At 31.4% G+C, this 24,265-nt stretch overlaps 1 protein-coding gene across 3 annotated transcripts in view; it reads right to left on the bottom strand.

The window, feature by feature from the left end:
• Nucleotides 1–24,265, bottom strand: part of LOC124530123 (rho GTPase-activating protein conundrum) — a 98,837-nt gene that overhangs the window by 42,497 nt on the left and 32,075 nt on the right. For 2 of the 3 annotated variants that reach the window (XM_047104136.1, XM_047104129.1), the window contains exon 3: nucleotides 1,095–1,242. In XM_047104136.1, the coding sequence (XP_046960092.1) occupies nucleotides 1,095–1,242 (148 nt within the window). Of the gene's footprint in view, nucleotides 1–1,094; nucleotides 1,243–18,334; nucleotides 18,704–24,265 lie in introns of those variants that run through there. The other variant, XM_047104142.1, reaches the window with a different exon arrangement.

Here is a 24,265-nt window from a genome sequence, read left to right as displayed (position 1 = left end):
TCACCCTACAATAATGTCTTATTGGAAATTTTAAGTCAAGGAAGTAATCTCGTAGTTTGGAAGTTTTGAAGAACAATACCATACTAAAGTATTTTATAAATATGTACTATAATTGATAATAATTTATTTTTATAGTAAAGGCGAACAATCAAATGGGCCTGATGGTAAGTGGTTATTTCCGACCATAGACATAAGTGCCAAAAAATATTAGCCATTCTTTGTGCAAAAGCGCCACCAAGCTAAGGAGCTAATGTCTCTTGTGCCTGAAGACACACTAGCTCACTAATCCTTTAAACCACAGCACAACAATACTATGCATTACTGTTTGACCGTAAAATATCTGGTGCTTAGTTGGTACCTACTCATCGACCGCATCTGACGTATCCGTGGATTTATAATCTATATATATATACAATAAGAATACAGTTTGTGCATGCGTATAAGTTTATTTACTATAAATTCTCAATGCGGCTGACTTTGTCCACGAAGTGTTTACATTAATATACAATTAGATAAGTAAAATCTTCTGTTCATGTGTTTGCTACATGAACTCCGTTTAAGGTTTGATAATTTCGTGTGCTGCGTTCAGGAATTAAATACAATTTTTAATTCACCTGAACGATGTCAGGAGGGGCAGCTCGTATAGTGTATAAGAAACATGTACTATGAAGCCTAGCCAAAAAAATATTTGTGATGCTTTGTAACCACTATCAAGACGCCATTTTACAATGAAGCTGTCACCGGTTGGGAATGTAGATTCTAATGAAAATTGATATTGTCCACAGCGACTTTGTTGCAACAGCGCTAACAATTAATTATAAAATAATAATCATATTATTTAAAATTACGAAATAATGAATTATTCAAGTTACATAATAATCTAAAATAAAAAAGAAAGTCCATAGTAATGCCAAAAATATAAACGTTAAAGTTTTAAATATCCTATTTTTATATAAAATATACGAATTATTTTAACAAATTATAAATTCTAGCTATTTTATAAGTGCGGTTAGCAAAAACCGTGAAAAAAAAACAGTAACATTAATACGTCTTGTACTGATGAATGTAGTTTTTGCAATTATTTTTACACTGACCTTCATAATGGTTTTCCTCGTCATCATTCTGGTGCGCCGTGCTGATCTGCCGGCAGAGGTCCTCGTACTCCGCCCAGTAAGCCGCTAGCGCGGCGGGGTCCGGTGCTCGAGGAGGCATTGGTAGTGACATGTGTACTTCGGGGGCCTCCTATAACAAAACATAAAATCAATACGTAATGTAAAGGAAAGTAACAAAACGTCTTTCTGTATTTCGGAAGCTATTAATAGTGGTTACATCACAATATGACTAAACATAATCTTGAAGATATATTGGAGAAAGGAACTGCTTAATATTAATTGCACGCTTATTTATGAAAAGTTATTTCATTTTAAGTAAAGTAAATGTACAACTGTCACTGTGGAGTATCACGATGGCCATATATTACATAAGCACAGAGCTGATTTTCATGAAGGTTTCCTCACGTTTTCTTTCAGCGCTAAACACGTGATGAATGATAATTGTGGACAAAATTTAAGCAAAAAAATTCAGTAGTGCTTAAATGAGTTTTAATCCACAATCTTCAGTTTCGATCACGTGCTCTAAACACAAGGTCATTTCGGCTTTCTTACATCTTTCAATAAATATAATAATGTTTCAAAGGACATTACACGCAACAATATCGCTTCGTGATAAAAGCAATACTAATATTACGAAAGATTTTAAAAGTGTTACGGAGTTAGGCTTCAAATTGTATTAATATACAATAGAGATATTTTATCAATTATTATACGTACAGTCAGAGTAAGAAAACCTTCGTCAGCTATCAAATTTATTCCTTTACGTAAACTCTTAGTACCTTTTGCATCTAAAGCACTAAAAATAAATAAACTTACATAGTATGACAACTTGGTTCTAAATAGTGTAACATCTTTGGACTACGTCTAGTTTTATATCAACATGAAATCCTTTTAATTAGTCATTCCAAATTTAAATTAGATATGATACCTTCTACTGAACTGTCAAAATATGGCTGTCATTCTCGATCGGTAAAGTAGATTATCGCTCATACACGAAAATAGATCTTAAGGTGACGAACCTTTTCTTACCCGGACTGTACATTAAGTGTTTTAAAGTCAGTGGTCACGATCTAGATCGGTTCCGAAGCACGCGAAGCATACAAGCTACCAGAGATTTAACGACGAGGCAGACAATGAGGCGACCGAAACGGCCAACTTGCGCAATGTATTCTGCTCTCAACTAAGAGACAATGCCACGCGATGACGAAATATCAAATAATTTAAGGTTAGCGAAAACATTTTTTTATGAACCCATTTAGAACGAGTAATACAAGTTCTATCTTTAATAGAGCAATCTGTGTAACACAAAATGTCAGAGGATTATGATTATGAATACTCTTATTTAATTAATTATTATCTTTGCAAGTATAAAACTCATCTAATTGAAGGGATTTATGTATATTGTAAAAGAAAATACTAAGAAAAATGTTCCACGGTGGGCTGTTATGCTCGCAGGAAGGTTGGCTCTCTTTTAAAGCAACCATTTATCTTTTTTCATTACAATTCTCCAATTCAGATTCACATATATGACATTTCAAAAGCCATGTATTCTAACGATGTTTTTCTTGACCATACGGAAATACCCATCAATTAAAAAACCTGTATGTGTTACTATTTACAGCTAAAATTGAGCGTATAGTTTGTGCTTATAGATGAAGATATGAGCCCAAAATGCGCCTTTGTCAACTAAAATACCACTGTAACTAACTGATACTAACTCCAAATTATAATTTAAACGAAATACTTTGTATTGTTTTAACCTCAAACGAAGAATAGAAGGGATAGCAATATAGAATTCTACCAAAAACGAAGTCGTACAATTAATATATTTTAATAGAGATACACATCTCTATCGAATACACTATACGAATCTCTACCAATCGAACGGATAACTAATTTTTCAAATGTCAAATCAATGATAGAAGACATGGTTCATTTATTGACCCTATAATTTTTTTTGAATTTTTGCCCTATGAATCGCTGCTAGCAATCTTGTCATCATTCCACTGGGTTATTATTTATACGGTAACTATTTTCAATATTTATTTTTATACTACTTAAGGCTTTTATATACATAAAAAAGACAATCTGATTTCGGTACAATTTGATAATACTCGGTAACCCTCGCGACTCTAATAAGCATATTAATAGCGAACTGACAATAAATTAAAAATTTTAATTAAAATAAATATACGCAACGCATTTAATGGAACTTGAGTTACTTAAGCAACGCTATCGAGTATCTTAACACCCATTTCTCAATCAATAAACTCTCAGAGGCCTCAAGTGGAATGTAACTCTAGAACCAGTTAAGAGAAGATAATCTCCAAACAGACAGGCACACCTCTATGTATTTATTAGTGTACGTCGCCAGCGCCATAGGCAAATAGTCTTGCGGGCAAGGCCATTGTATAAGGCTGACTGCCTATCTGATAAGCGGCGGTATAGATGTCAATACAAAGGGGATAATACTATTATTAATATAATATTTAGTTAACTGTTTATAAGTAACATGTCATTGATACTATATTGATTAATTATTGCTATATTTTTTTAGGATTTATCGTTTTATAATTTACGATAATTATGTTTATAATGTGCTTAAAACAATCCTATTATTTTAAGTTGTTTATCATATGTGTTTCTCTTTCTCTCTTAAGTAATTTGACAATCGAAAGAAAAGGACAAGGTTTATTGTTAAAAAGCTAATGAAAAACAATTGAATAAATAAATAAAAAACCTACTTGTTATGATGCATGTTATCTTTAATGAAGACAAAAATAAAATTACATTCCAGTAGTAGTCGTAAAAATTACCACGAACGAACGAGTTCCTTACAGATTATAGCTAGTATCGCTTGTGTTTAGGTGGACACCAAGCCTTAAAATGAAGTCAGTAATACCAATGTTAATTTTGCAATTTAACACTAAGTTCTAAAACGAATTCTTGTGGAATAGGTGTGGTTTTGAATTGATACGAGGTCGGAAATAAAATTATCAATAAATTAATTTTATATATTTGAAAAATATATTAGAAAAAATCTTTACGTATAATCCGACCAATTTAAAACGTTTTACGCCATTGAAATTTTAAATGCATTTTTCATAGAATCATTGTAGCTGTAGTGATACAAAATATGTATATTTGAACGTAATATGTGTTCATTTGTAATCTACGTTGCCTAATGGATACAAGATTTATATTTTAGGATAACGTAATCTGATATGAATGATGACATCATTATTGGTACGTGCGACAATTCTTACAACAATCAACAATATTTTGCCTCTCGTGTCTGAAACTTACTCCTCGAAACGCGACAAAACTACACAGTCTCCTTTTCGACTTGTTTGAGGCCTTGACAGCGTCGTTGCAGCGGTTTCACCCCAGTCCAAAAATGTGATGGCTTAACAAGTTTCAATAATATCATGTATATGAAAATAGATTGAGTATTACTCTGTGTGGGCAATATAATTGGTGAAATGGTGGTTCCTGGTATAAAATATATATTCTGCTTCCATTTTACATATAAATACTGGCTTCATAGTGTTATTAGATCAACAAGATGACTATTTAAAAAAATAAACATCGAAAACCATCAAACAGTTACGTAATAATATCAATGAACAATAACAATACCTGTTTTTGTTCAAACAAAAAGTATTTATAAGACATTTAATTCTGACCTTTATTTCCATGTGTTTAGGTATGTTTTTCCATTTCCTCGAAACGCTATAAAAATATATGAATCACTAAATTGACGCATTATAACAATTTAAAATACATCGTTTACAACTTGTTTAATTAATAGCGAAGTCTTGTTAACAATGAATGGAACATATTATTATTTTTTTAATAATTCGTATTTGGAACATAGAATAATTCGACTGCTATCATTATCTGTGCTCATGATTTTTTTTATGATACAAAAACGCATCATGCCAGTCTTGTAATGATAACTTTAGTCCAAGGATTTGAGCAATTTATGTTTGTTACAGCCTAAATAATTCCACAAGTGTTAGTTTTATCTCCTCAGAGTACTTCGGCATTTTAGTGCAAATATCTGGCAGACATTAATGTGATATTTTAATCCGGTACATACAGGTTTTATAGATGAATTATAAACACATTAAAACTCAGTGATGGCCAGATATAAACCTCGTCAGTGAAAAATCTCGCGTTCCGTTTTTGGTCCATAATGTCCATGTAATTTTGCATTGGGCAGTATCATTAAATGTTTATTATTATTAGACGACCTCAGTGGTCGAGTGGTGTGTACATCGGTTTTCATGGGTACGCCACTCTGAGGTCCTGTTCCATTCCCAGCCTAGTTAATGTAGTAATTATCATTTGTTTACTATGTTGTCTTGGGTCTGGGTGTTTGTGGTACCGTCGTTACTTCTGATTTTCCATAACACACAAGTGCTTCATCTGCTTACATTGGGATCAGAGTATTGTATGTGATGTTGTCTCATATTTATTTATTTATTTATTATTATTAAGCTTTTATAAGATATGTCTTCTGATAATTATATATATATATATATATATATATATATATATATATATATATATATATATATATATATATATATATATATATATATAAATTCGATAACATCTTCGCCGGAGTTCAAAACGTAATTATTTCGAAAATTCATAATGAATGTCGTAGATTATTACGTATTCGGCTTTTGTTCTTTTGATGTTTCACTAGTTACATTTTAATTTTCTGATATAATAAGTCTTAAACAAATTAATATCATTATCATATTCAAGTATCTATGATATAAAAGTAGAAAGTAACTTGTAATATACATATATATTTCGTTGGTACGGCTGAACAATAATAGGAACCCCACATCCTCATCCTGTCACTGAACAGGATGAAACAACTTTATCACCAGCGGAACCAAAGTGCAGTCTAAAATTATTTTATCACATATTACTTAAATTAACTTTTCACATTAATGAATGCATGTCTTTTTGAAGTTCTATTTTTAGCTGCCGTTCTTCAAACTTCCTCGCCTTCTTTTATAGTAATGTAAAACGAATATACGATACGGAAACAAATTTATAGATATTATTATATTAGTGTTTTTAGGTAGAAAACTTTGTTTCATTTCAATTCTTGTTTATTTTAAAACTAAACTGCTAAATCAACTGATACGCAATCGTTGCTACTGTTCCTATAATTATTTATGATTTAAAATATACTTCAAGATACGGAGAAAACCAAAACCAAAATTACCTTCAAACTGTAAAAAAAGACAAGGAGTTTTTCTTTTTACGAACCAAACAATGAATGCTCGTCACGACTATTAAGTGTTGAAATTCGACTTTCAGCGACCAGTATTTTAATTCGTGTATCCTTTAAGTATCATAATTTAATCTCAGTAAGTGTCGCTTATTACATTATGGGATTAGATGTCAGTTTTGAACGCTAAGATTCGAATTCTTTCTTCGATCGCTCAAAAGATTTTCTATATATATATATAAAATATATATCAAAGTCTAAACAATTATTTGAATATAAAAGGCGTTTTGAAGGTGAATGTCACGATTTCTATAACTGTTCCGGTTCTCAGTTAATTTTTATGTGTCTACAGCGAACCATACCGAAGAATCCGATGTTACAATCATTTGCATATTTAAATTTGGTGTTATCGCGTCACAGTATTTAAATTATATATTACAAGATTTTTTCGCCATATATTTTTTAATTATTCCGTTAGTTATTTTAAATATTGCTGAACAATACATTTTAGTTGTGGCCTAATTATTCTCAACTGTACTACTGATGAACAACATTTCGTCATTAAGAGTATATTTTAGTTTAAGTTCTACTTAACGCAACTTAATGAGTTTACTTCAACAGCAAAATTACTGTCTGTTAGTTATACAATTATGAGTGGTATAAATGTCGAGCATACTTCAAGCTGTCAACCGGAAGAGGATTAATTCCCATTCGTAGTTGAATAGTCGGTTCAAAGATAAAACAAACTATCCAAAAAACTGTTTATTTCAGCCATTCAGCTTTATATACATAAGTATAATTTCGATTAATGTTAATTTAAAAAGCTATTTACGTAAATATATTACATTTTCATTTTTGATTAACTTTTTATATACAAAATAAATATAATAATAGTATAATTATTCAATTACAACTATTAATTTGTAGCAAAGAATGTTTGTACATATATGTTACACGTTGTTTTAAGGATAGAAATTCGATCTAAAATCATAAATAATAGAATTTTAAAATTATTACATTTCTAGAAATCGATTGCAAGCCATAAGTCACACAAAAAACGAGTTATCGAATAGAAAACCGCTCATTTCTCCGATTATTATCGAATCGATCGCACCGGATGTGCCACAGATACGTTGAGATTTTTGGCGAAGATCAAGAATGTCGGTGTGTGTCACGCGACATGTCTTTTGATTCACTTTTACGTTTGCACGAGGATTAACACCGGTTTAAAGCAGATATTAAGGTTATTTTGGTTCGTCATAAACTGTTTTATATAGACATCATATAAACACTGATTTATTTTTATATACAGAGTTTATATTCCTTCGTCCTTCCTATTTTGTTTTAAGTGTTGTATATAAATACATTCTAAATGTCGAAATTATACATTTCCTTTTAAATATATGGCATTTGAACCTTTCAATATATATAGATGGAAAATTCCAATTTATATAAGTATCATATTCTACTATGACCACGTAGAATTTGTAGTACTCTTCAAATTCCATGTCACCGATGGCAGATTTCCCACAAAAGATTGCCATTAATTTGTAGTATGCATCTAAGACTCCTTTCATGGTACGCTTGGTGTTTCAGAGAAACTATAAGATGTAAAAAAATAATCTCCTTAAAAATCGACTCACAACGAGACTAAAGGAGACAGTTTAAATTTAAACTATATTTAGGAGAGTAAGATCAAGTCGGAGGTATTTCTTAACATAACCTTCGTTACTTCTTTCGAAGGATAAATAAAATGTACGATGCCTGCAACTGCACCTGTTGCAATTTTCTATATACATAATCAATGACCTATGTACAATTCAATTCAATTCTTAGTTGAATGGCTTTTAGTTGTGCCGGCAGGGCACAGATTATTTCGCCAATGTCACGTAGGATGGAGAAGACACGAATGAGATTGATCGGTGCGGATGAGACACTAAACTCAATTGAATTTTAAAGTCAAGAATAATAGTATCAATTTCCTTGTTAATCCTTAACCTAGAACAACACAAACATATGAGTTACTAATAGGATAATTAAAAAAATAGTTGTTAGTAATGACCTATGTATACTTTAGTTTCAATTCATATTCGAAACATATGTTATTTAATGAGTATATTAGTTGCCACCGCTAATCACTAAAACTCTTTTTATTTGGTATTTTGTACAAGTTACATAAAATACAGATTAATCTTCTTTATCTAAAGTTTCAAAACAAAACATTTTGTAATTGCTTTCCTGAGAAAAGATATTTTAAAATTATGTTAACAGCAAAATAATATTTAATTAGAAATAATTACGTTCACTTTCAGATACGTTGCAACATCTGTAATTTAATTATATCACTACCCTCGTTATTTTGATGTTTTAGAACGTATTACAAAACTGCAACACTTGTTTTAATGGCACTAAAAAAAAGAAATAGTCACAGAATGATGTGTACACGTCTGCTATTAAGTAAATTATGAACATTATCTATAATTATAACGATGATCTTATATAATTTCATTTAATAAGAACCAATTTGTAAAATTAAATTAAAAATTCATTTCATGAAACAAACATGTTTAAAAAAAATGAATTACGAATTATCTTTGAAGTTTTTTTTTAATGGAATAGGTATAGGTTATCTAATGGGCAGGTGTCAGGCAAAGACCCAACACCTGCGCATCCTAAAGAAGAAAAAAACATGTGAAGTACGAACTGTACTATGTGTTATATCTACCTATCTTTACAATAGTATTTCCGAAAGAAGAAAACAGTTTTGTATCAACATACGGTACTCGTAAAAGGTTTTAACCAGTTTTATGGTGACACGCTATTTTAATACGAATGTACTTTAAATATCATAGTAATAATAGTCAAATTCGTTTGACAATTCCATTTCACGAGTGTATTATGTAGTGAGATTTGAGTTTTTTTTAAATAGCACTAATTTCAATCAGCATGTACACCGCAGCAGCAGATAGTTTAGCTCGTATGTACGATACTTTATTTTTTATATAATTTTTTTGCTATGATATAGATACGATGCCAGATGTAATACTATCTTGGGAACAAAGATGTTCATTTCCACCTTGACAATACAACACTAATAGGTCTACTACCTACCTAAACTAAATACAAGTTTATTCGAGCCAAAAATAACTGTATATAAGCATTCTATATTACGTAGCGAAATAATTATGGAGAAAGAAAAAGCCACGGTATTCAATTACAATATAAACAACGCATAATTACAGCATGCTTATTTTTTTAAAGCAGATATAATAATTCTGTCATACGATTATCTTTAGCAGTTTGTTCATGGGTATACTACTTTAACAAATTACTGTTAGATCACTTTAAAAATAGTGGAAGTAGAATTTTTGGCGCCTCTGCTTTTTTAAAATAAGCACAGCTCTTACAAACACTAGTGTTACCAGCACAAATATATTGATTTACCATAAAAAATCAGTTTTAAATACATATTTTTAATAACACATAATAAGTATATAAATGATAAAACAAGTGCGGTAATATTAAGTAATAAGACCATTCAAATCGACCTAAAATGACAGCACCGATGCACAGATAACAAATTTCCTAACCCGAAATTAAATCGGACAAACGTCGTAAGTAAATGAAACGTAACCAGTAGTTAACATTCCCACGCATTGTCTAAGCTTCCTTAATGTATTATGTGCATAATTAATAAAGCGAGATTACACCGAGATAGAAATAGGAAATATATATCGCGATTCTTAACAAGATATGTGCAATGTTACACGGCTTTATATAACTTGGTACAAATCATCGTTATAATCACAATTTACATATGTATGAATTATGTAACTTATGGTCTAATTACTACTTTCATTTTGTATGATATAGAATATTTTGTTTCAGTATACGGAAAGATAGTCGCGGAAAACATCTTTTTATAAACATGTTTTTCCATTATTGAATTCTTAAGCAATACAATCACATATGAGTGTCTATAGAAATAGTTTTTTCCTAGAACGTGTATAAAAAAAGAAACAAAATTGAAATGATTGTGGAATCACTTTTATTTCTTATGTATAAACATGACATTACAAGTCTAGGAAATAAATGACCAGCAAATTCATTTTACAGATTACTAACAACTTAAATACAACTGATTACTGCTGATTTATACAACCAATAGAAATAGCTCCCTATCGCGCCATTACACGCTATTCGTCGCTATAGATTCTCGCGTCAGATCAACCAAAGAAAGTAAGCGCAGGTAAATCGACGTGTCAAATTGACGAAAATATTAGGTCATATGCCATTACACGTGATTAAGTATGCGTAAAGATCATATTCACATTAGAAAAAATAAAATAAAATTTGGAATAGCGTACTTAATTCGGATGTGATCGGTTTTACGAATTTAGCCGATGGTACTTCTAGGTTGTGTCGTACTATTCGTATGTAGGTAGGTTACACATGAGATTTTAATTTATTTATATTTGTGTGCATAAACAAATTCCTTTATTACAAAACCTAATACGTAATTAGGTTGTGTAATAAAGGGTTTGATAATTACATAAACAGTTATGTTATCTCTACATAATATAAAACAAAGGCGCTTTCCGCTGCCTATAAAACCATGCAACGAATTAAAATGCTGTTTTCAACAATGATCAGATTGATTCAAGAAGTTTTATATGTAAAATACATGCATATTATAGTAGAAAAAGGAGAGTTTCAATTTTCCTACTCAAAATAAAAACTCTATACCTAGGTATTACAATTTTTTTTCTAGGTAAAAAAAACACGTCTATGAAAATTACAGCGTATTAAAAAAAACAAATCATGCAAAATTAGTCTATCCACCTAGGTGATAGCTTGATTTAATATAAAACTATTCATTGTATTTAAACCACTGTGTCACACGAAATTGGTCCTTATCACTTAGCAGCAGGAGTGTGTTACAAATCAGACTCTTGCGCAGCGAGTTATGCTTATCAGACGTTTCTACATAACCGCACGTACTTCGTGCACCGGCTCACTTACTCACATTACAAGAAATAATATACAAATATAGGGTTTCCTTTGCCTTTACATAATTTATATATTCAATTAACGTAAGATGTTATTCATTGGGTCATATGCGATATAATTTTACCAACACGATTAGCTCAGTGTGGTAAAGGAATGCTAAATAAAAAGGCAGATCAAATCTCATATCACAATATCACTTGGTGGTAGGGCTTTGTGCAAGCCCGTCTGCAGGGCCGTATTTAGGGGAGGGCAACCGGGGCAACTGCCCTGGAGCCTCCACATGAGAGGGGTCCTCCACATGAGAGGGGGCCTCCACATGAAAGGGGGCCACAGTTTTCAGCAAGTTAACAAATACTGAGATATAGTCAAATTATAATAATGTTACTATTTAATATTTTAAAAGTTACCGATACAAATACGAAACAATTCACAGCTTACTGATTGAAATAAAAAAAACTAATTAATTCACCTTTAAATCCGACTCTGCCCGTCTAGGTAGATACCACCCACTCATCAGTTATTCTACCGCCAAATAATAGTACTCAGTATTGCTTGAGTGAGCCAGTGTAACTACAGGCACAAGGGACATACCATCTTAGTTCCTAAGGTTAGTTGCACATTGACGATGTAAGAAATAGTTAATATTTCTTACAGCTTCATTGTCTATGGGTGATAGTGACCACTTAGCATGATGCATGAGCAGATGGCTCATATGCTCGTTGGCCAGCCTTTACCATAAAAAAAAGAATTAAAAGCCGATCGTAATTCAAAAAAAACATTTAAATAAAACCATGTCGCATTAAAAATATTTACAAGCAATCATTATTTAAAACAATGGATGAATATAGATTACTTATATCATCCACGACAAACAGTGACGAATCTGTGTTTAAGTAAAAAATGTGTTTATTGCAACAAAACAGTCTCAGCCTATTTAGCAGTTACAATAGAAGTAACGCAATACCTCATTGACAACTTGCACAAGTGCTCGAAGATCGTGTACTTGACATTCAACGAGATGACCGCACGTATTTCATAGTGTACGAAATCGTTTCGAAATTGACAGGATCGCCACTTTGTTTGCAAAATATAGCAATTTCGCGACGCCTTATGATATCTAGTTTATTTATTTTACGATCACAGTTACGGAAATTTATGCATTGGTTATTAAATATTCTTTATCATAAAAATAATATTTGATTTCTAGTCAAAAATTACAAGTGTCAAATCAATCTATGGGAGATTGATTTGACACTTGTTTTTCTTTCTGAAATGTTAATCAAAGTCAGATTTGCTAATCTTAACACTAAACGCTCATTGGTTGCTGATCACGTCATCATATACCATCGACCAATTACAATCCTCGTTTTGCTGATTTGACTTGGATCAAATTATTAACAGGAGGTAAACAGTATTACATAAAAATAAAGATTATATAAACTCATTTGTCTTTTTCTAATTTATTTATATATTGATTATTTTTTATTTCCTTAAATATCTACATATTTAGTATTTGAGTTATGTCACAGCGAAAGTTATAAAAACTAAATTCTTGTAACTAGGAACTGAATAATAATATATTATTATTGTTTAACATACAACTAAGCTATATCTACATATATAATAGGTATATTCAGATTGAGAAAAACACAAAATATTGCTGAAGCGTCAATCCTTTGAGATAACTTTGAGATATCTGCCGAGTCAAGTGTTTGTAGCAAAAACAAAGTATTGCTGTATTGTGTTGAAATCGATATACAATGAGGAAAAAATCGGAAATAAATTATTATTGAAAGTATGATAAAATTCGAATTCGAAAATCGTATTAATCCATTAATTAACTAGCTGAGTATTTTATTGTTAATATTTAAATTAAAACATATTAAGATTAAAATCGATTATAATAAGATGCAACTTCCTCCTTTCTCAAATAATTAATAAATGAATAATAAAACGTTAGGTATTCTCTGTAAGAACGTGATATTCGCGTCATGTCGAGTCTAATTTTAATATGAATTTCGTATTCGTGATTAGTAGTTTCTCTCGTATCATTAATGGCCTCACTTTTAAGGGGGTTGGTAGTTGTTAAAGATAACCTTCTTTTCGGTTCAAGCTGGGTTCTTACCATAATTCTTTCATATTCATATTCTAATTCTAAATACTTGGTGGTAGGGCTTTGTGCAAGCCCGCCTGGGTAAGTACCACTCACTCAACAGATATTCTACCGCTAAACAACAGTACTCAGTATTGTTGTGTTTCAGTTTGAAGGATGAGTAAGCCAGTGTAACTACAGGCACAAGGCACAATGTTTCTTACAGCGTCATTGCCTATGAGTGATGGTGACCACTTACTATCAGATAGCCCATATGCTCGTCCGCAAACCTATTACATAGAAAAAAATAATAATTCATTAGTTCTGTTTAGTAGTTTGCCGTCGAAAGAGCAACATATAGTTACTTTCGCATTTATAATATTACTACAGATACTATATTAAAATCTTCTCCAAAACATACTGCATATTGTGTATAATTATGTATATTGGTTTAGTAGTGTTTTCATTTGCAAATAACGTCTCATTTATTAGTTATTAAAACAAAATCGATTTTCCTCTCATGTGAGTTCAGATCATGAGATGAAGACGCGATTACTTCTTAGATCGTTACAAAGCAATCATATTTTTGCATGCTGGATTTCAATAAGTAATTTAAATATAAGATTTCACAATTACAACACGAATAACACTCGCTAGGGTTGCCACATAAAAAAAATAAAAAAACTACATCTTATATTGATGCGTGAGATTAAATTTTATTTTAATTATTATCTATGTAATGTCAAGGCGAATTTAATATTCCGTTAATTTGATTTTGGTTATGTGGGGAATACATTTGTACTATGAACAATATTTTGACAGGTATGCGTTAAAAATTTAAATCCTTTTGAAAAAGTTTACAAAATATAATTAATTGATTTTGTACCATGTTAAGTAATTTAACAAGTTTCAACTTTAACAATCCTCGATATTAATAACGATAACTAAACTCAGAATACTAACACAAAACGAACAATGTAAGAAAAATGAAAAAAATAAATCACAAATGCAGATAAGATATTTTTAAGACAATATTCTGAAATGTGCAAACAATTTAAGCTTTCGCGATGTATAGCCCATAAAAAGGTATTAAGGCGGTAAAAACCCAGCGTCATCATATGAAACAAACATTTCCAAATGTGAATACAGAATCCGAATCCAATGTTAAGTCCGATACTGTTAATACGTCAGCCACTTATTGTTTACCGCGCAAACGAGAGATAACATCTCCGGAGATAAGATGGAATCAAGAACAAATGTACTGTGACCATGATTGATGATAACTTCCGTTGCTATTTATAGCGATACACTGCTTGCGACATTTTTTATTCCATTGTCAATCTTATTAAACTTATCTTGTGTTTGATCTTTTTATATTAAACTTATTTAAATTATTAAAACATATAAACTTGCTATGATAATATACAACATACCATTAGAGGTGTTCACTGAACTTCAAGTTACATGAAAGTTGCAAATCACAAAAAGAAAGATACGAATGTTACTTGAAATGAACATATTTTTCCATTTAATATCTCATATTTCAAACGTTATCGTAAATTAATTAGGCAACACTGAAAGCAATATTTTTTTACTCAATATAAATAACAATAAAGATGAATAAGTCACAATAGACACGCAACACTAACCGTTGATAACGAAATTAATGTAAACGGCAGATGAATTACAGAGCGGCTAGATTTAATACGTGACAGGAGAAATCATATCCCCAGGGGAATGATTAATGTAGCGGATTTATGTGTAGTCATTAGCAATAGGGTTGCCAGAAAAAAAATTGTAAGGATGTATTCAAAAATAAATATGTAGACATAGATAAAAAAAGACCGATAAAAATTTACTCTTTTCAGAGACGTTTTTTTTTCGAAATTAACCATAAGAAATAAAAATATTTTACATATCTACGTAATCTTCGAATAATAAATCACAAAATAGAAATAGCATAAAGATAATAAATGTTTTATTCAGTAATAAACGGTAGCAACTGGCAACCCTGATTAGGAGAACGCACGCAACATGAAAACGAAGCCGTGATATGGGTAATTGGAGCAAATCCTCGGATAACAAAAGAAAGCCAATTTTGTGAATTTGCGACCACTTTCCGCTCTCTTACCATCATATTAATGCTAAGATACACTTATCCATGCTTTGTCCCTGTCGCGCTCTATGATTCATTGTGTTTTAAAATTACTATTGTTTAGTTATTGCTTATACGCTTTCTTAATTTCTTTACATATCTATTGGTACATCCATGCTCTTTCGTTGTTTAATCAAACGAATGTTCACAAAATGACAATTTAATACATTGAAAGACACTTAGCAGTTTTACTAAATTACGACTATGACTATGATTATTTTAAAGCCTCTCCCATTTACTTAGTAATAACACTCATTTATCAATGAGAAAATACTACTTTGAAGTTGAAAATCAATCAAAATTTTATAATAATAAATAATTGTGGCAATAAAAGTAAAGTTTATACAACTGACGTTGATACTGTACGATTAGTATACTTGGGTCATAGTACAGGGGGGTACAATACATAGTATAGTTAGGGTTGGTTTCATAGTACCTACTATATCTTACGGCATTTTGCTTTGGAGTAACGCTACCGATATTTCATTAAAACAGAAGCAGATTTAATCCTACAAAAAAGAACTATCCGGTTTATTTATAATATGGGAACTTGAGACTCCCATCGTAATGTTTTTAATATGGTACATTTATAGTTGCTTCACAAAATGTTATCCACAATGTTTTTCACAATAATAAAGATCTTTTTGAAAGAAACGATGACAATTATTACTATAATTAGTATACACACGATCAGGAAAGGTAAACTAAAAACTCATAGTTCCTGACTATTTTGCACTCATAATACAAGATTAAATTTATGATAAAATTCGTGGAGGCAATAATAATTGATTTCTAGGCATGATAGATATACATTTAATTGTTCTTTACTAACATACTGTATTATTACTATGGTGGAGAAGGGTAAGTACCTACTGAGATTCTTGCTAATTCTTTTCGGTAGAAAATACTTACTCTAGCCTGTAATAGGACGATTCAAAAATGCTTTTATGCGCCTACTTGAAATACAAATATAAGATTGATTTTGATTTTAACTTATCGGAAAATGGGTTGGAACCATCAGACGCCCAATACTAAGGAAGTTAAATCAAATAGAGCGCTTCTACAGCTCATGACATGACAAAAACTTCCGTCTATTGTTACAAAATTAAATCCCTACAGATCGCAGGAAGCGAAAGGGAAGATCGAACACTTCAAAAATATATTTAAAACATTTTTATTCCATTCCGTTACCTAAGCATGTCATGTAATGTAAAATATAAATTTACTAATTTATATAAATTTTGAGTTATTTTATAAATTTTCTTTGTAAAAAGAACTGAACTGAATAAAGAAAAATGTAATTATCATTGTTTATTTTAAAAACAGTTATTTTTCCGTAATCAAAATTAATATTTTCGTAAGCGATACGAGCAAGAGTACTTACCACTGAAATTACCAAAAAAAGGTTGCAAATACATTTTTGCATATTAGAAAATGCATTGAGACTGATTAAAACAAAATTAAGATTGATATCTTGGTATACTTGGATGAGAATTGTAACAATGAAAATCGAGTAAAAACAAATGATGCATGCAAGATTTCTTAACGCAACATCTGCGTGCCGAACTTGACAACTCACTTTCATCTTCTAAAACGAGAATTTGCTTATTGAGAGATATTATTTAAAAGGTGCGCCAAAACAAACTTTTTAAAAAATGTTGTTCTCAAGCAAGTAGTAGTAGTTACAAAAATGTGTAATTAAACGAAAAAAAATCTCATAGATATGACGACAGCCGGCTATGTTGATTTTATAATTAAAAATCTTGCCGATTCTTTCAGTCGACAAACTAAATTACATTAAATATTAAAATACTTGGTAATCCTAATTCCTCCTTGGTAATGGAGTCTAATATTTACACCTGTAAAATACAGTTTTTGAATCAGTTCAGAGATACGATCGGTACTACTGTTCGTTTCTTATTTACTATTGACATGTACCCAATGATGTTGTAGTAAACAGATATGTTATTAACGTGCAAAAAGTGAAGACAAGAAAACGTCCTAATTGGGACGTTTGCCTTTAGTCGTTTTACGTAGTAATACGTTATAATACATCATAATTACGTATTAATACGTTTTGCGTAATTAAAACATCTAGTTATCCCTTTTACTTATTGTTTTTATAAAGCTATCCTTTTTACTATTAACGAAATGTAAAAATAAACCAAAATAAACGATCCCCGGCGCGGCACACTTTTTTCTGTTGTTTAGGATATAACATATCTGTTTATTAGAATATCATTGCATGTACCTATATTATTTAGAAATACATTATATTGTCATGACAAGTTTTGAGTAATATCGCTCGACATTAATCTGATGATACGAATTGTAATACGTAGATAATTAATCAGTCATATTTTGATATTCAACTTCCCAACCCAACAATCACAAGAAAACAATAAAATAAGCCCAGAGGGTAAAGTTCCGCATCCTTCTGAGTCAGAAATGACATCATAGCGAATCCAATATTCATTGATAAACTTCACACATCGTATCGTATAATTATAGATGTCTTCAAAGATAGTTATGTTATCAAAAACATTAAGAAACTAATTTGTACAATAATGTTTCTTATCAATTGATACGAAAATTGATATGTCAATAAGTGGAAGCGTGTGTAGATATAATAGTGTTCATTATGAGATACAATACGTTAATAAACAAAGTGAGTGCTAAGCAGTTATATGGACAAGCAATGCACTAACCAACTTGATCATTTGTAAGTCCAGGCTGTCGTGAGCACGATTAGATATAAACAAACGCCAATTCGAGTTCTAATAATTAAACCATCAAGCGTCCACAACACACACACTCACTTTTACCAAACTAATTATTGCAGAGGACCATTTGCAACTTGCGACGAAAGTTTATTTTTGACGCCACACGTCGTACCGGCGTTGTTTCTAAAACGCTACACTGTTTCACAACACTATTTCATTCGATATTCGACTTTTAAACGGATTCGTTAATGTTAAACTTTTCAAAAGTCACTCGCGTATTTGATTATTTTCAAGATAATGACATGACGAGCGTTACCGTTGACGGCTGGCGCGGCACTGCGGTCTGCGGCGAGTTATCGAGAATGAATGGAATAGGCTTGACGGTATCGTCCCTCTCGCTCAATCGCAGCCTCTGGCGCCCCCAGACAACTCTTCGTCGCGACCTCACGCGCACCCAACCTGTTGTTTTTTGTCACGTCTCCAGGTGGATTTAAAGTTCCATGATTGGTTACGTATCCGATGTAGATCATTTCTTTCGAAACGAATTCTTAAGAAAATAACAGATGACTTTTAGATAAAAACAAAACAATGATGAATACTAGTTGAAAACAAAGACGTTTTAAAATAGTACTATGATGAAACTTGTTCACATAGTGTCACTACGATGTGTTTTAAAAATAAATAACATGAAACACGTAGGCAAAGAGAATAACGTGGAGCACTTGAGTAAACATATGATTCAAGTTGTGTGTGTCTAATTAAAACATATAACTTATGATATAAAATAATTAAAAAGGAGCTAGTCGCGAGAAAGTTCAACTTTAAGTGCTTCAAAATCTTAATATGAATGGCTGTAATAAAATCGAACCTTTACCTTTTTAAAATAAAAAATAAAAAAACATAATTAAAAACTAAATAGTATTTTATTTACGATTTAAAAGAAACATACAACCTTATGATTATTTTTTAAGAAAAAAAAACACATGTTTATTTACTAGTTGTATTGTAACCTGAATTATTTTTTAAAATTCGAATCATGACACCTAATAAAGATCCGATTGAATATTCGACCACAAATCGAAATAAACAACCGATAATTCTAGAAAACTGACTGAAAATAAGACGTTTATCAAGCAGACAATCTTGTTTTTACCATTTCGACAATCATAGAAAGTCAGGCACGAGTAGCATCCGGTAGTCCGGTTTGCAATGGAAAACCACATCGCATACGAGTCTAGGAAATGTATCTAAGTTTAGGAAAATGGGTCAAAGCTGACTCACGTGTTTTCTCCAGATCTATATGAGTCTTTAACGTAACTTTTACTTCCTCTACTCTAGATAAACGAGTAAATATTAAAAAGTTAAGACATAAATAATTGATATTTGCAAAAAAAACTGTCTTCACTTTAATTCATTTTATAAATGGTAATTATCAAGCGTGCATTAGAACTGTTAAATGTACGCAGTTAATTTATGTATTATAAATTAATTGCCTACATTTTAGTTTCACTTACTTAAAAAAAAAGTATATTTATATATGCGACTAAAATTAATATGGCTTAGATATACGTGCCTATTCATACAGTTTTATATGTTTTGTTTATGGTTTTTGCTCTATTCTTCATCGTCCTAGCATGATTTTTACAACCTATAGCCTAATTCAAAGGGAATTAATTATTTCCTTATGATATTACTAACTATTTGATAAATTCTGACGTGATCACGTTATTTTTACAAAAAGGTAATGTTTGTGAATCGAATAATAATATTAAGTATGAAGCAAACACAGGTTTATGTCGTTCGAGTGCATGATAAGGAGAGCGTTAAAAATAATGTCACGAAATACATTAATTTTTATGTTTTATAGACTATTATTTCACTTTCAAATAATGGCCCATAAATGTACCACGCGTGGACTTGCCTTTATGTGGCTCAATCTTAACCCCTCTGAGGTGCTAAATTTGGAACTTTGCCCGAGTTTGTGCTGGTGTTGGTGTGACGAAATTTCATACGACAAATTCAAATTTTCTCTTGATTATCGTCATACCAAGTAAGAGATATATACTTATAATAAAAAAACTGCGTTACTACCTTCACTTGGTGTTAGGACTTTGTGCAAGCTTGTCTTAGTAGGTACCATCTACTCATCAGATATTCTATCGCCAAACAGCAGTACTTAGTACTGTTTTGTTCCGGTTTGAAGGGTGAGTGAGTCAGTGCAACTACAGGAAGGAACATAACATCTTAGTTCCTAAGGTTGATGGCACATTGGTGATATAAAGAAAGGTTAATATTTCTTACAGCGCCTTTGTCTATGAGTGATGACCACTGACCACCAGATGCTCACCCGCCTGCCGATAGCATATAAACGAACCAAATTTTACTGAGTTTTGATGTCACGATTCTCGGCAAGTGTGGGGATCCACGTCCTAGTCTTAATAGAACACCCGGTTCTCACTATAGATATAAACACAGACGCCGAGGTTACACCGTACATTTGTTCCGAAGATACGGAACCCCGAAGTGAACAGTCAATTGATATAGAAATGATAGCAAAAACAATACTCATGTGAAAACGGTCCGCGATTAATAACATCGTGAATATTTTCTAGCGCTGTCAGTTTCAAAGATAAATCTGACAGATAAAAGACGCGTGAGCCATAGCGATGGGGATTTTACCGAGATAATACGAAATTTCCATTACGAAACGAACAAATCGAAAATAATATCCAGAAGCGCTTACAACTCGGAACGTATTTTGACAGTTGTAATGATAAAAGACATATTTTTATTGTTGTTTTTGTTTATTATTACAACTGTAATCATAAATGAATGTATGTTAAACATTTCATTGGTGATCTTTACGATTATATTATCAACAAGTGGTGGCTAAATGACACAAGCCCGAGACCTAAATGTATCTTAGTTCTTCCGTGATATATCCCAAAGTTAACTTGATATACATATATGTATTATATTAATGAAACTTATTAGCTGACATAAATTAATTAATGTCAAATAAATGTTTGTGTGCTTTTCTTTATGTTTGTATTTGAAGTATACTTTGCTAACCAGGGTAGGTCGATGTTCATTCTTGCCGGTTCTTCTCGGTAGAATCTACTTTCCGAACCGGTGGTAGCTCCACTTAATTGTAAAATGACTATTCAAAAGTGCTTATAAAAGCTCACTTGAATAAAGTTTATTTTGATTTTAAAGCCGTAACAGCAAGGAGAGCAATTATAGGGATTTTTTACTGTAAAACTACTCGAATAAAGTTTATTTTGATTGATTGATTGATTGATATAACCTGGATCTGATATCTATGAAATCAGAGACAGGAGCATCAATTATCGTACTACACCAATTAAGAGTGACTTTCAACTTTTTAAATCAAAACTGATACTTATATCAGATTTTTTGACATAAAAATCAATAAGATTTTATTGGCACACAGTTACTCAATATCTAAAGTAAAAACTTACCTTGCATTAATAAATCGTATTATCTTATTTTACTAAAACTAATAATGAACTAAACGTGATTAAGAAAATTTACGACTTTATCAACGACACCGGACAAATTCTTCCTGAAGAGGTATCTGCAGGAATGGCGCCAAATTTCAAGCTTTGTCCGATAACGTCAGTTTACGTCGAAAGGTCATTTTCAGCGTATGAATTGAATATTAAGGGGAACCAGTTCTCGTACTAGTACTTGGCTTGACACGCTACCGCGTGTCTATAAACGTCACAAGTTTTCTGTGGAAAATTTGGAAAAATATATTATTGTCTATTTTTACCAAAATTATAAATAAATTATATTTTTCTAGGTTTTCTAGGTCTTATTAATTATAATTAATTATAACTATAAGTTATAACTAAAGTGTCAAAATGTAATTAGAATTTTTAGTGCATATAATCCGATATATATTTATAACAAATAATATACAGGTATATATAGTATATATATACAGCACTCCTTTCAAACAATAACTTTCTTGTGTAGGTATTGAATTTTTTCATTGAACTAGTCTACGTCTTAGATATATTATTATGATGATCCCATAGATAATATCCTATTTTTCAACTAGCTTGATATATTCTTAACTTAATTGTTTTATAGAATCGAACCTTTCTACTCCAAAAAATATTTATACCCTTGCGTTTGCGCAATACTGCTTTGTAGTCCACAGGAATGTAGAAAAAAAAATCTTGATTTACAGGTTTCGAAAATATCTGCTACACTTTCACTCGTCATTAAAGAAATATTTAATTTACTATTAAAACAACCAAAAATGGGAAAAATTACTTTCGATTGTTTTTTTTTATGAATAAGTAGTTTATTTTGTTTAAATGAAGAATAATTTATTTTGATGATGAAAAACTATACCGAATAAAAACAGTTATTAAGCACTTAGGATATTGAGTGTACAAAAAAATTTCTCCTCTGCGCCAAAGTTTTTGGTATATAAACATAGTCTTCATCAAAAAAGCAAGGCTGGGCTAAGGCCTCCTATCCCATTAAAGAGAGGGTTTGGAACATATTCCACCACGCTGTTCCAATGCGGGTTTCAAATCATCGGTTGTGATTCACGAATTCAAACCACAGGGCCACCTCAGCCTCATCAAAAACTAATATCTAATCTCAGTTTACTCGGATATTTGACGACCTCCCTGGTCGAGTGGTGTGTACACCAGTTTTCATGGGTCCGCCACTCCGAGGTTCCGGGTCGATGTAGATTACCATAAGTTTTCTATTTTGTCTTGGGTCTGGGTGTTTGTGGTACCTTCGTTACTTCTGATTTTCCATAACACAAGTGCTTTAGCTACTTACATTGGGATCAGAGTAATGTATGTGATGTTGTCTCATATATTTTTTTATTTTTTTTTAATATATATCTTGTTAGAAAACTGTCAATCTGTCGATTGATTATTATTGAAATACACAATAATATTTCCGGAATCCGAATAAAATTTTCGATTAATGATGAGATTTCAGACTTTGTACCTACAGGTTACGCTATTTCATTATAAAAGTAAATCCTCTGATCGCAAAGCCAACAATCTAATCCGACACATTCTTAACTAAGATTGTGTCTGAAGACTAAGGAAAACCATATACTCGTAATTAATTTCAGTCACATATACAAAACTTTGGAGTTGATTAATAAATATATTAATAGAAGTAAATATATCGTAAAATGAATAATTATCGAAACAGTTACGATTCAATTACATGAAAACATAACGAGGCGGAAAGTATAAAGCATCTACACATGGAAATCGTGATAATATATCTTATTTTTTATTCTATTATAAAATAAATTTCTTTTTCCGTACATCAAAGGCAACAATTACTAACAATTTCGTTTCATTGGAGTTATTCTGTAAGAGAATACTCCAAACTCACCGAAGAACACGATCGTGATAAGTCTCAAAGGATACGCATCAAAACAATATGTAATCGTAAATCGTTTCTCAAATTTCACGAGTGAGATACGAAGTGAGTTATAACAGAATACCACCGCTGAACTTGTTCACTGTTTTTGTCCAACGAGTCATTAAACCTCACCAAAGGCAGCGATAATTGGTTCCAAGAAACAAGATCGAGTGCCACCAAAACTCGTGGTAATGCATTACGGAGAAAGGTGATACAAAAAAGGGACGGACGAGATATTTTTTGATGAGATTTGCATTAATGGTCTGTTTTGATCTGATGTAATTATATTACGCAGTCTTAGTAATATAACGAAGCCACTTTTGTTTGTTTATTTTATTCTGTAAAATAGAATTGACGAATTTTGGCTATGGTGACCAATCCCAAGGGTTTCATCCAACAGCTATGTGCACTTAGATAATGCACTTAGATAGTACTCTCTGTTCCGTCATTCTAATACAATGGCGATCATAGACGATCGAG

This window comes from Vanessa cardui, chromosome 1 (genome assembly GCF_905220365.1).
Source record: "Vanessa cardui chromosome 1, ilVanCard2.1, whole genome shotgun sequence".
NCBI classification, from domain to species: Eukaryota; Metazoa; Arthropoda; class Insecta; order Lepidoptera; family Nymphalidae; genus Vanessa; species Vanessa cardui.
The sequence above is the reverse complement of the archived record's forward strand: the minus strand, read 5'-3'. Positions and strand labels throughout refer to the sequence as shown.